Genomic DNA, 14438 nt, shown 5'->3' on the forward strand with positions numbered 1-14438 from the left:
TTTCTTCTATGCCACTGTACTCCCATGGTGTAATAAAGTGTATGATCATTTGTTGTGTAATTTTCAAAACATACATGGAAAATAAGAGAACAGAGTGAGAAATAAGAGGCACACTAAAGAATGCAGTCAGAGAACATCAATACAAAATTACTTTTATCTTGGAAATTATGCCTCAGCTGCACTGGAAATTTGGCTGTTTTGAGGTTCATAACGTTCATCTCCAAAGAGGAACAAAGGTCGACCCTTTGTACTGTGGACAGAAAATAAGGAACGTATTATTCATTTAGAATTTTTGCGAATAATTCAGGATTAAGATAGACTTTGGGGGGTGAAGGTTCAGCAAAGTCTGGGAACAGACATCCAGTGTTTCACCACTTTTCCGCTGAAATCAACAAAGGACCTCATGTGGGCTCAAAGGGGCAGGACAGGATGACAGAAGCGATAAAACATCGGTTGTTGTCTGCAGGAAACAGAAACAGATTTGTATGCGTTTTCCATGTTTTATGCAACTTATATGCGCTGACTAAAATAAATGAACTAAAAACACAGCTTTTTTTTTTTTACATCCTTTATGTCATTGTTCTGCTGAATCGAGGAGAAAGGGGGCGGCATTTGAATGAGTGTGGGGCAGGTGCATTTGCTCAGAGCCTCATGAATAGCCGCTTCCCATTAGCTACGCACGGCTCTGTGGCGCGCATAAATAATAGCTGGCAGCGGTGATAAAAACGCTCACCTTGGGGCTTCTAACCCCTCCTCCTTACTCTCTCTCTTTCTTTCTTCCTTTCTGGCTGTCTAATGGGCTTTTCCCTCCGAACATCATTTAAAAGTACTTTTTTGAAGGCATCAAGCAGAGAAGAAACGTAGATAGATATTTTTCTTAGTCGCTTTTTTAGAACAAATCCGCTTATCTGGATGAGACACAAGGCTGCATCAAAAATCCGGCTTGTATGACAACAAATAAATACTTAGCAGGAGCATCGAGACAACCTTATTGGCCGTATACAGATTTTTGTTTTCGTGTGGAAGTTAAACGCGCAGGAGCGGCAGGACTGGTCCAGGACAGGATCACAGTGATGGGACGCCCGGGCAGAGGATGTAGTGGAGGATGGACGGTCTTGATGTGGGTCGCCGTTGTCTGCTTGGTGTTGACTGACGGACGTAGGTCCAGGCAGCCCAGATGCCCCGTTGGATGCACCTGCACTAAAGACAATGCCCTGTGTGAGAACGTCCGAAGCGTGCCTCACACTTTCCCGTCCGACGTCGTTTCACTGTAAGTCCTGCTCCAACTGAGCCTGGAAGCACTTTATGACTCACAGACTGTGCAGAACTGCATAATATTGATATTGATTTGTGAGCTTACAGTGTCGGCCCATGGCATAAGCGAGCTAATGATGCGTTTGATATGTAAATGACTTCACCAACACAACATGACTTCACACCCAAGTTGAGCATATTCTAGTATCAAACTTAGAAAACAGATGTTTTTAAAGTTGTGGTGCTTACTAGCTACTAGCATTGACACCAGACCTTAACGCATTTATTTCCATTCTATAGTGGATGTTCAAATGGATCAAACTACATTGGCATCACAGTACTGGCAGAGGTTCAGACAACTGTGGGCTAAACATAGCCTGACATATACACGGTTGAATTTATGATATATTTTGTGATGATTGACTGGCAGAGTAAGATGTTCTTTCTCTGGAATAACATATTTGGTCTCTGCTTCTGACTTCCAAATAATTCAGTTTTTAGACTCATCTATTCAACAAACATTCCTTCCCATGTGATTCAGCAGGTTCTTCCCAACTTAGCCCCTGCCCAATTAATTTGCAATTACAAATATTGTGTTGTTCTTTCCAATTTTTTGGAACCAACTCAAGGATTGTACCAACTAGACCTATCTAATTGAATGGCAGCAGACTGTCTTCATTCATTGTCTCGTGGATTTACGTTAACAACAATATCTCAACAACCATTTTCAATCCTTGATGAGACTGCAATAGGCCAAATATTCCTGCCCATATTCACACCCACATATTGAAGAACACACTGGCAAAGGACACAGCTAACTTGATTAGAACCAAACCACACATTAACCAGCTAGAGTGAGATTTGTTTTTGGAGAAGAGACTTTAGTTATAGCTGGTGGGTTGATGAGATTAACACAAAGTGGCCCCCAAAACAAATACTGTTTACAGAACTTCGGGCCAGCTCTGAGTTGTAGCAATCTTATGGCTGATCTTTAACAGCACTTAATTGTTATATACACAGTACAGACCAAAGGTTTGGACACACTTTCTAATTGAATTCAATGAGAAGGTGTGTCCAAACTTTTGGTCTGTACTGTATATTAATCTAACAATTTTTATTTTTAGGTCTTTTGTAAAATCTGGATTTAATGAGATCGCAGGAGCAAGTTTTGTTCACACACCTAATCTGCAACTCCTGTAAGTATCCGTCCATCTGTCCGTCCATCCATCCATCCATCCATCCATCCATCCATCCATCCATCCATAGAAGCTCAGTTCTTCCCAAAGAGGACTTGTTTAGGGGGCTGACATGCATACTTAATGGTGTCAGGATTATACAGTATACCACATGGTATCAAAAAGCAGGGAAATGGTACAAAAGAATAGATCGAGTGTTATGCTGGGAGTGGGGTATTTTTCTTTAAAAAGAGCGCAGAATGTTAAATAACTGCTGCATAATATTGCACAAAGCATAATGGCAAACAAAGAGTTTATTAAGCAATCTCTTTTAACAAATTAGTGCCGATGTCAGCTTTAATTGTGCGCTAATCGCGCTTCATGCAGAGGATAATAGTACACTGGCACTAGCCATTGTCTCTGCAGTGCATCCTTGTTGGCATCAGCTCCCTCATATTCTCAGATGACACTGAAGTGGTCTGAAAGAGTGTGTGGGAAATCAAAAGCAGAAGAGGGTGAATCAAAAATGAGTAACGGGAATTAGTCTTCACTGGTTACGGTAATAATATTTCTTTATAGTTATGTGGTTTGCTGCCTTGTCTCTTAATGTTCCTGTCAGTATGATTAACATTTACCATGATGTAAGTAACATTTTGTGGAGTTACATTTGTAGCCAATTGAGAAAAGAATTCAGTCAAGTGAGCTTTGAAGAAGACACTTAGAAGGTAAAAGTTTATTTTATTTATATAGCACATTTTCAGCAACAAGGCAAGACAAAGTGCTTAGAATCAAAAAATAGTCAGTATTTTTTTTTTGTGACAAAATGGATGAATTGAGTTGCATTATTGCTGCTGTTTTCCTTTCCAGACTCTTCACCGCAAATTCCTTTGACCTGATTGATGAAGATGCTTTTGTGGGTTTGCCACATCTTGAATACCTGTAAGTATTTTTAATTCTTTCTTTTGAGGTTGAAACTTAGTCACCTACTATTAATATACTATTGATAAAATGCTGTACTTTTTTTGTGCATCATTTTACAAAATTATTCACATCCCTTAACTTTTAAAACTATTTGCTTTGAAGCTTTGGTGTATTTTCATGAGATTTTAAGTGATAGGCAAAGTAATGCATAATTGTGAACACGATGCATAATGTTTACACTTCAACTTAAAAACAAATCTGACAAGTGTGGCTTGCATATTGTGTGGCAACACACTGTCGTGGAAAAAAATACTATTTCCAAGCACTGTTTAGGTAAAATCACTCAATCAGGTTTATTCTTATATTGTGCACAATACAGAGATCTTGTAGGACAATCAGTAATGAAGCAGGTCTGGATGAAAAGCTCGCCAAGCTGTCCCAGGCACCGACAACACATGAGTTTTATACCAAAGATAAAGAATTAACAAGGGGCCAGACGGTCTGGTTCTGATGCAGCTGTAGAAAACAACTTCTAACCTTCTACATGTAACCCAATTAGTTCTTTTGGTGAGAGTTCATAAGCATTTCATATGACATGACCAGCAGATGTGACCTTATTGTAATTTTTCCATGACAACACTTTCATTTAATACTGCTACCCACCTCACTCTGACACCGGAAATAAAATCCAGTGATTAAAGTAGGAAACAGAGTTCACCTTTGTGTAATTCAAGTTTTGTAGAAATCAAGCTGTTCTGTGAGGGGTGCAGGAATTATTTAGAGAACATTAATGAACAAAAATCATCATGAAGACCAAGAAACACATCAAACAGGTGAGAATTTAAAAAAAACCTTTGGATTATAAAGCAAACCTTTGAAGCTCTCAGAGTGCTGTTTAGTTCATCATCTCCTGCAAGGAGACGGTTAATCTGAGAAGCAGCCACGAGGCAGATGGCATTTCTTAAGGAGCTACAGAAATCCATTGCTCAGATGAGAAATTTATTGGCAGAAAATGCAATATGCCATCCAAATCTGGCCTTCATGGAATTGTGGCACAAAGAAAACCATAGTTGAAATGTTGGCATAGGTGACAAGGGCTAAAAAGCAAACATGTAGAAGAAGGTCCTGATTGGGCTCCTTAAATCCTACTTGTTTTTCACAGATTCATTGAAAACAACAGAATTGCATCAATTTCTCCATTTGCTTTCCGGGGTCTCAAGGCACTGCTACATTTGTAAGTATTTTACTACTCGTATATCTTGGTGTTTTCACCATGTTTTTCCATGATCCCAAACTTTTCTTTTAACTTCTGTTCATATTGCTATATTTTTCTCCCTTCTCACCAGCTGTTCTGATTAATTTCCTTTTTCCCAGAAATTTGTTGTCTTTATTGCCAGTTTCCATTGATTCTCTGTTCCATGAACTGCTCATTTATGAGAGAAATAGTACAGGGATAAATTTCACATATTCTGAAATACACAGAGCATCAATTTCTATTTTCTGCCACTGCATCATGTTGTCAGTATCTCGAATGCAAAGGTAGGAAGAACTGCTGCTGTCTGTGGTTGGCTCACAAGGTGACTGCCTGAACATGTCAGCAGTATCAGGTAGCACAAGACCAGAGTTGGATGTTTTAATTTTTATGATTTAGCTCTCAAATTTATACTTACACTGTATTTGTCTTCTTAAAGTTTGCTTTTGAAGGTTTTATATGTTTATGTATTATAACCACAGATTACAACATTGTTTCTACCAGCCATCAGAAAGGATTAAGTAAGATAAAATTATTAGCTATGTGCCTTTTATTCTTTCAGACTACACAGACTGAGAAGAGAAGTTGCGACCTGCAGTGACCTGCAGGTCAAAACTAAATATAACTGTGCTGTAACCCTAACCCTGTGACCTATAATCTGTCCCTGACTCTCTGCCAGATTGCTCTGTTCACATTTGGAGATTATGCAGCTACAGTGATAAATGCAGCCACAGCATTATCAGGTTAGATGCATAGATGGCTATTGATTGCCTCTCCTCAGAGGTAATTTAAGATAATTTAAGATAAAAGAGGCATGAAATATGTGTGGGTTATAGTCATAAGTAATGTCGTGACATTTGAAAAATAGTTTCATTATTAAGCATTTAAAAAGTTGTTTATGTTTAAAAAAATGAATGCTTTCAAGAACAAAAAATAAAACTCTCTTCAGCCTGCAGTTTTTACACTTCAGTGTGTAATAGTTATTTCAGAAAGGAGATGGATGTTCACTATAACTAAAATTTATTAAAATGAGAAGAAGAATGCTTTAACATCACACCACCCTCACATAGCATACGTTGCCATGCTACTCTTTTATACAATTCTGACCAGTAACAGACATTATCAATCTTCAGTTAATAAAACACATTTCATCAGTAATGATAAACCACAATACCTTCTTTATTTGGTCATACAAAGATAATATAAGTGTTCTTAGTTCACCACATACATGTTTTAAGTCAATATTAGCACAATGTACAAAATCATGTGTGTTGTTTATTAAAGATTGTATTATTCCAGTTTAAGACCTGCTAGAGTAATCCAGTTTAACAAGATTTGTGGTTTTATCACATCCTCATTTATAGAAAAACCTGACAAGAGTGGAATTCATTTTTATCACAACAGTTTATGGATGTTTTGTGTTTTTTAAATAGAGCCATGAATAAATTCTGCATTATGTGTGGGAATTTACACTTCATCCCACACACTATACATTATTGAAGGGCCCAGGCAGTATTGGAATCTCAACCACTCTGCTTTAAACCCATCCGTTTTGAAAGTGCATTCTTGTTCAAATATAAAACACAAAGTAAAATGGTCTCTCTTGTGTGAACGACTAACTCTCGCATGAATAATGCAGCTTTCATCTCTTTCTGTTTTCTGTTTTGCCGATTTGGAGTTCAGCTCAGGTCTCAGCTGAGAGGTTCTGCATAGATAGCAAACAGTTTGATTTGTGATATCCTTGACTTTTGTTGGGTCCCATGTCTGAACTGCAGATAAGCAGAGTTTGCTCTAGATTTATTAAAATACTTATATAATAACACGTGCAGAACGTGGTCTATTTACATCTTTCTGACCTCTGGCTGGATGTTCTGTAAGTTACTACTGTAAATATATATTATTTGGCATATAAGATTCAAAAACTCATTTGAAGTGTAGAAATTCACAGATAACGCTTGTAGTTTCACTCTGTTGCTTACAAGTAATAAAAAACACATATTGAAACATCTATTTGTCTAGTGTCTGTAGATATAAATGTCTCTGTGCCTCTTTGTTAATTAGGAGTCTGGCTTACAACAACCTGGAGACGCTGCCCAAAGATGTCTTTCGGGGCATGGACGCTTTGACTAAAGTGTGAGTTAATTTTTTTAAATTTTATTCTTCATTTATAATTACTTTTTTAATAGAATTTTATGAACCTCATAAACAAGCTTCTAAAACACACATAATGTATTTACTCTGCGTCATTATAAATAAAGGCTCTATTAGTGCATTTTAACACAAACATGATTATAATTTTATTGATTTTTACGTTTATCTAACAAAAAACGTGACACATGTCTCTAATCTTCTGATTGCAACATTGCAGAATTTTTAACCCTTTTGCCTTGTAGCAAAAATAAAAATTACACAGTGGGATTTTTAGGTGCAACAGCAGCATTAAGCATAAGGCACACAGAAATTTAAAAAAGTAAGCAATAAAAAAAAACACTAAGAGTAACTTATAGTACATTAAGGAGAAGACTATAACCTAAACATAATTTTTTTTACATAAGACATCAGACTATTTGTAATACATGTAAACTAAAGACTGTGCAAATAAATGGCAGAAGTGATGGTAATAGACTCTAAGAGCTGCTGGGAGGAAAGATCTCCTAAAACATTCCTTTGTGCACCTGAGAAGGTCCTGGGTTCAAACCTGATTAAAACTCTTCTTGCATAGACTTTGCATAATTTTCCTTTGCATGCATGAGGTCTATCAGGAGTATTTAAGCTCCAAACTCTGGATTCTTTGTACACCTCAAAAACCTGCATATTAGCTTAGTTGGGTGCTCTAAATTATTTTAGATATTGCCCTGGTTTGTATTTTGGAACAGTCTACGCTGTATGTGTCTATGTTGCTCTGGGGTAAACTGGTGACCCGTCATTGCCTCACTTAATGCCTGTTGGAGACAAGCACCCGCTCTTCCTTGACCCTGCATGGTTAAAGAAAACCGAAGGCTATAAACCTTCAAAATGAAATGAAGGAGTTTCATTTTGCATGTGTTTTGAAAATCAGGACAAATAGAAGAATAAATATGTGTGGCCCAGAAAAAGAAAAATAATTTGACTCATGACTCATCTATTGTAATAAGTCAGTGAAATGCGTCTCCCTCTTTGTTTCTCTTGAGGTCAAACTAGTGGAAGAAGGGAAGCTGATGAATAAAGCTGTTATAAAAACAGGCATTTCTACTGTTAAAGGGAAAAATAAAATCTCAGAAGTCTAGAGGACGGAAGAGAAAATAATGGGTTAGGATGCCAAAATGTTTCAGCAAGCCGCTATCAAGTCAGGAAAAAAACACACAAAAAACACAACCTTGGATCTTGTTTTGGTTGCACTGTCAAAATCAACTAGAGTGATGTTAATATGCATGGACTCAGTTTGAGCATCCAAGGTTAATGGCTGTTCAGACAGAGTGTGTGAGGAGGAAAGAGCACTCAGGGGATGGGACACTAGCTGGCTCCAACCCAGCATATAACCCAAGAAAGCAGAGAGGGATATAATTCAGTTTATTACAGTGTTACGGGACTCAGCAGTGTAGAATGAATGGACACAAACAGGGGCTAAGCAGCACTGATAATAAATGTTAAATGATATCCATTTTTGCATGCAGGGATCTGCGAGGGAACAATCTGATTTGTGATTGCAAGCTCAAGTGGCTGGTGGAATGGATACATCACACCAATGCCACTCTGGACCAGATCTACTGCAGCGGGCCGCCCATTCACCAGGGGAAGAAGATCAATGACCTGCTACCACATTCTTTTGACTGCATCACCACAGGTATCACCTTCTAATATTTGTCCCTGTGTCACACAAACAGCAGCTCTGCAGGGCAACCCTCCTCTTTTTTATGACGTATGAATGTACTGATTTGAGATCAAGGACAAAGCTGACAGTTGACTGCTGTGTTCTGCCTTTCAGAGTTTGCTTCCTATCAGCTGCTGAGGTTTGAGTCGATTTCAGTGGAAACGTTCACCTTTGGTAATGAGCAGTACGTCGTGTTTGCTCAGCCGTTTGCTGGCACATGCAACTTCCTGGAATGGGATCATGTGGAGATGACCTTTAGAACATATGACACAATTCAAAGTGAGTGGGAAAAGCAATTAAACATTGCAAACTTTGAAAGTTTTATATGAACAAGAGTCACACCAAGTCAGAGGTTAATAAACTGTAAAGTGACTATATTGTCTCGTTGCCGTTAGCAGCCAGGTCAGTTCATAATGCGGTTTAGACAGTACTACTTGTTTTAATTTAAGTTCAGGTTACTTTTTAAAATGTTGTTATTGGATCCACAACTACAGTGAGGATGGCCATAGAAATTGAATGCAGTCTGTCACTTCAAAATATTATCTTTGACTACAGTATAGGTAAGCAGATCAAAGTAACAGACATACATTTTTCATTTGATTATTTAATACTTTCACATGTGATGTTCCTTGGACAAAAGCAGGATTTTATTAAAGAGAAATTCCAGGCTATTGCTCTAAAACTGCCCAGAGTTACAGTCACAGTGTTTTTGGACTGCTTTCCAGACAACAAAACTGTTAAAGTAGGTGGATTAGAGAAACTCGTTTTGGATGCAATCGTAATAAAACATAATTTATATGAGCAAACAGAACAAAAGACAGCTAAATAGAAGTAAAATGACGGCAGCCCCTTGGTTGGCTGGCTTGTAGGGTAACTGGTGAGTGATCTCATTAAAAACATTTTATATTCAAAATATCAGTACTTGACTTTAATTTGTTAAGACTTTTGACAAATTTGTTTGACTTTGTTACGAGGAGCTTTAGTAAGTTTATATTTGTTCATCTTAGTTCTTCGGTATCACAAAAACATTGCTATCAGTTACACTAATTTGCAAGTTTAATTTCAAAGCAGAAGCAAAGACTGATTGTTCTTTAACAATCAGTCTTTGCCCTAAGCGGAATAACTGAATTTCTCCCTCTGAAGATGCATGAATGCAAACAATCTAACTAATGTTAATTGTGTAGCATGTGTTTCTTTTTATTGAGGCACTTCCACTGTTGTCTGCAAGCCAATGGTGATTGACAACCAGCTTTTCATCATTGTGGCCCAGCTGTTTGGAGGCTCCCACATTTACAAACGTGACTCCTCTGCCAACAAGTTCATCAAGATCCAGGACATCGACATCCTGAGGATTCGCAAACCAAATGACATCGAGACATTTGTGATTGATGGAGAATCTTTCTTTGTCATTGCTGACAGCTCTAAGGTTGGGATGGATTTTTGTTTTCCGTTTTGCTGCTTTTTGCTTACCACTACACAAATACATTTTTTTAATTTAATGGCAAAACATCAGAGATATTGTATTTGATTCACAGCCATTGTACAGGTGTTGTTCAGCACTGTGAATGAATAATGCCAATGCGCCGGCCAGCTCCTCCCCTGGTGTTCTTGTCTGCAATGCGTTGGCTTGTGTCTGCTCCTGCTGATTATTCTTGCATTGCCAAATGTTTGCATATGCTCTCACATATGCTCAGGGACACCCACACAAAATACCTCATATTTCCATTTGAAGTCTCCAAAATGTATATTTTGACATTCAAATTATAAATTGTTTAACTATTTTAATTCTCTCCCTTTTCTGCAGGCTGGGTCTACAACTGTGTACAAATGGAATGGCATTGGTTTCTATTCCCACCAGTCACTCCACCCCTGGTACAGGGACACTGATGTTGAATATCTGGAAATCTCCAACAAGCCCCACTTGATTTTGTCCAGCAGCTCCCAGAGGCCGGTTGTGTACCAGTGGAACAGGAGCCAGAAGAAGTTTGACCGCAGGACAGATATACCAGACATGGAGGATGTGTTCTCCATCAAACACTTTCGGGTAAAAGGTGAGAACTAAAGCTTCAATATCTCAAGCTTTTTTTCCTTCTTATCCAGATTTTTTTATATACAAACATGCATTTCTAGAGATATTGAAGTATTTAAAATTTAAATTAAAAAAACTACATTTAAAATGAAAGAAAGATAAGCTGAGTACATGAAGAGAAGCTTTTGATTAAAAAAAATAAATGGCAATCCAAACCATCTTGGTCAATGTCAAAATATAACTGCCTCCTTGTTAAATCACAAATAAACTGTAATTATCATTAGCTGTTTATTCAGCTTTAGTCATAATCACCTGATTACTGAGATGTGCAGAATCAAGAAAACCATTAAATAACTCTTGTCTGACAAAGAGAGATATTTAAAGATTTGGAACTCCAGAAAACAACAGTAAGATTTAATCGGTCATTGGGGTTGGAGGACAATGTACTGTATATATATATATATATATATATATATATATATATATATATATATATATATATATATATATATATATATATATATTTATATATATATATATATATATATATATATGTATATATATATATATATATATATATATGATCTGAAACAAGAAGCTAAAATACAAGAAATCCATATGTTTTTATAGCACTACATGTATGATGTAATTAATACTTTTGTTCCTCACCTTACAGCAGAGGAAAAGTTTTTATTTTCAAGGTGGTTTTATACCATCACAATAAAACAGCTCATACATCACTTCTTTGAAGCATTACTTTCATTTTGCCCTTGCCCTTGCCTAAGCTATTTGTGGTTCTTTGCTGAACTGCTGTTGCCAAGAGCAGTGAATTATTTGGGATTTGGAATTACGTAAACTGTTTTTGTGTGCTTTTTTGTTCCCCCCCCCGCGTCAAACTCCTTAAGTCTAAATTGAACTGCCCCTCGGATCTTTGTCCTTTTTAAAGGTGATCTGTTCATATGCTTGACAAGATACATCGGGGACTCCAGGGTGATGCGCTGGGATGGTGCCATGTTCAAAGAAGTCCAGACATTCCCCTCCCGTGGCTCCATGGTGTTCCAGCCTGTCTCCGTGGGCAAGTGGCAGTATGCCATCCTGGGCAGCGATTATTCACTGACACAAGTCTACCAATGGGATGCTAAGAGGGGGCAGTTTGTCCCATCTCAGGAGCTCAGTATTCAGGCACCCCGGGGATTTTCTGTGGTCTCTGTTGACAACCGGGTGTTCTTGCTTGCATCCAGCTTCAAGGGAAAAACTCAGATTTACGAGCACTTAATGATTGATTTGAGTGATTAAGATAATCAGTTCTTTGGGAAACCTTCCTGCTCAAATTAAATTTTCTGTGACGATGTAGAATCATGAGTCCAAATTTCCATTCATTAACCGTGTCCTGCCATAGGGTATACCTACCAGGTCCTAGAAGCAGCATATTAAAAAAAATAGACTGTTACCTAATTGAGAATTACTTCCTTTATTCAACAAAAATAAAAATAAAAAAATCAAGCCAGAAATTTACCACTTTTATTCATTTTCAGTCGTTGCTCTATTGAAATTATGTGTTTTACAAAATCACAATATCTTTCTAATGTTGATTTTTTTTCTTCAACAAATGTTGTGAAAGGTTTTGTAATTTTGGCTTACCTCTCCAGTTTATCAAGCCAGTTCAGGGAAATATATATTTACCAGTATAAATGCTACTGCTTGCTATTGACATGCAACAAAATGAAATTAAACACTTCAGTTTAAAGTGTCTTTGTAAGACACGATTGCTCATCCTTATCTGTTCTGAACTTATTAGGTGGTTATTTAAGGATGTAGAACTTTAATTTGGCTGTATGATAATTCATCAAGTATTATTTTGATAGTTCATAAATATTTGGTGTTTAGTTTTTATGTCATAACGCAATGCAATAGCACAAATTAGATATCAATCAGGAGAGCTGAGATATTTTTTAGGGTCCAAATGTTTTATCTTTGTGTCCCCTGAAGTATGTATACTGAGCCTATATTTATATTAAAGGTTTCCTCTGATTTTGAATCAAAGCCATTTAAAACCCACACTGTGAACCAAGAGCCCTACAGACTTACTCATAATAGTCCAAATGGAGATCTTGAACAATCCAATAATCTTAAACATGTTATTTACAGTTTTGCTACAGTTTCAGTTATGTAGTTTCCAGTATTATGACAGGTTTTTTTAAAAAAACATAATGCCATAGGTTAATAACACACCCTTGCATTTCAAGGGAAAATAGGACTTATTCCCATTCTGTGACAGTTCTTTGGCAGTTGATCAACTTGCACTCCTTAATCCTCCCATTTACGCTTAGAAACTGTGATGAGACATCCACTTGTGAGAAACTGAGAAAAACAAAACTATTTCCTGCATGTCTGATACATAAAATCATGGTTTTGGTTTCCCAATGAATAACGCACCAGAAGCATCCTAATGTGCAACTGAGCCCTCTCTCTTGCACTGAATTCTTAGCCCTTTTTCCCTCCAGCAACAAAAACCATTGTTGTCTTTAATCTACAGCTAAATCCTAACCACTGTGATACTCATGCTACCTGTGCTTTCACACTCTCCTCTTACTCTGACATTAAAAGGAAATAACAAATAACATCCCAGACATCAACTTGCCAAATATAGCATTATGTGTTTACAATGTGTGTGTAATTTATAATACTTTTGTAAGTAGAGAGGTCCAGAATCAGTGTTATTTTTGATAGCCAGTAGAATTAGGTGTTGCATAGAAAAAGGTCACCTTATTATCATGTTTTTCTGCATAACAGTAGAGATTGTGTTAGTGTATATCTTCCTTCTCGTTTTGCTCATTGTAATTTATATCTTGTAGCACTAAATTGCTAAATCAGAAATTATGTTTATTTGCTTGATTGTCAATGTCATTAATCAAATATTGTGGAAAAGATTCACATCAAGTCTTGTGTGGCAAACTTTGTTTTTCCATAATATTTTCCTCATGCTGATAAATAAATTAATAAATCCTTTGCAACATGTATCTGTGTGATATTAATGCATGCAGAATTTTAACAATAGTTCTACAGTATTAATTCAAATATGATTGTGACAGCTTATGATTTCAAACTAAGTTGAACAGTATTGTGTTGTGTATTTAATTATTTTATTAACACAAGATATTATTCTGTTTGTTTTGTTTCAATTAAATTTCTTAATTTTGTCCTAGTCACATCTTAAATTGTGGACACCTTTTTCCTTCTCCATCGATTCTTTTAAATGTTGTATTTGTTTTTGATAAATGCTCTGAGAGCAACCATTCCTTCTGTATGTTGTGGATGCAGCTAAAGAATTAGGCTGTAATTACTACCATAAAATTGGCTCAGTGAGCTGTGTGTGGGGATTAGAAATCAAAGCATCTTCCACTGCAAGCTCCTGCAGAGTTTTTAATGAGATCTGGCTTGAGAAATACAGATTTCAATTAGTTGGGTTAAACCTGTCATAAAAAAAAAAACTATGATGATTATTGTTTACTTAAATGCAAAACCAAATGGCTCACATCCCAGAGCCTGAATCACCAATAAAAATTGACAAAATTGTATTTGTATAGCTTACTTTGTAAATTGAGTATGTTGCTGACTAATTAATTTAATCAAATATATTTACATTGTAATGAATTCAACTTAAATAATATTGGTCTTAAAAAAAGTCAAAATTTTACATTATAAACTCACAAACAAAAAATTAATGAATTACAAGATAATATAAGTATCCATGCATATCTTTTATCTAATTTTGGCTAATTTTCATATTTGATTTTCTAACTGGTACTCAGCTTTCTTTTTAATTTGGGAATTGTACATCTTGAATGTCATGTAATTTTTAAGTACATTTCTGTTTTTAGGTACAGAAATAAAAAAAAAACAGCTGAGTCGCATAATAGAAAATAACATTTTCAGCTTTTTGAGATGGGCATATAA

The 14438-nt window shown here is 36.5% G+C and overlaps 1 protein-coding gene across 1 annotated transcript; it reads left to right on the forward strand.

Annotated features, from left to right (window-relative positions):
- The first annotated feature begins 679 nt into the window (after window positions 1–679).
- lgi1b (leucine-rich, glioma inactivated 1b) lies at window positions 680–13643 on the forward strand. The gene is made up of 10 exons (XM_044102289.1): window positions 680–1270; window positions 2379–2450; window positions 3297–3368; window positions 4513–4584; window positions 6664–6735; window positions 8256–8425; window positions 8567–8731; window positions 9658–9878; window positions 10257–10503; window positions 11428–13643. The coding sequence occupies exons 1-10, from the start codon at window positions 948–950 to the stop codon at window positions 11775–11777; spliced, it is 1764 nt and encodes a 587-aa protein (XP_043958224.1). The 5' UTR covers window positions 680–947; the 3' UTR covers window positions 11778–13643.
- The last annotated feature ends 795 nt before the right edge of the window (window positions 13644–14438 follow it).

Source organism: Gambusia affinis, linkage group LG20 (assembly GCF_019740435.1).
Source record: "Gambusia affinis linkage group LG20, SWU_Gaff_1.0, whole genome shotgun sequence".
In the NCBI taxonomy this organism is placed as follows: Eukaryota; Metazoa; Chordata; class Actinopteri; order Cyprinodontiformes; family Poeciliidae; genus Gambusia; species Gambusia affinis.

Bases quoted from the DNA above. Each gene is read 5' to 3' on its own strand.
- lgi1b (XM_044102289.1), top strand. From the start codon at position 948: ATGACAACAAATAAATACTTAGCAGGAGCATCGAGACAACCTTATTGG. The intron at 3,369-4,512 runs GTAAGTATTTTT...TGTTTTTCACAG, and splicing joins TTGCCACATCTTGAATACCT to ATTCATTGAAAACAACAGAA. The intron at 10,504-11,427 runs GTGAGAACTAAA...TCCTTTTTAAAG, and splicing joins CAAACACTTTCGGGTAAAAG to GTGATCTGTTCATATGCTTG.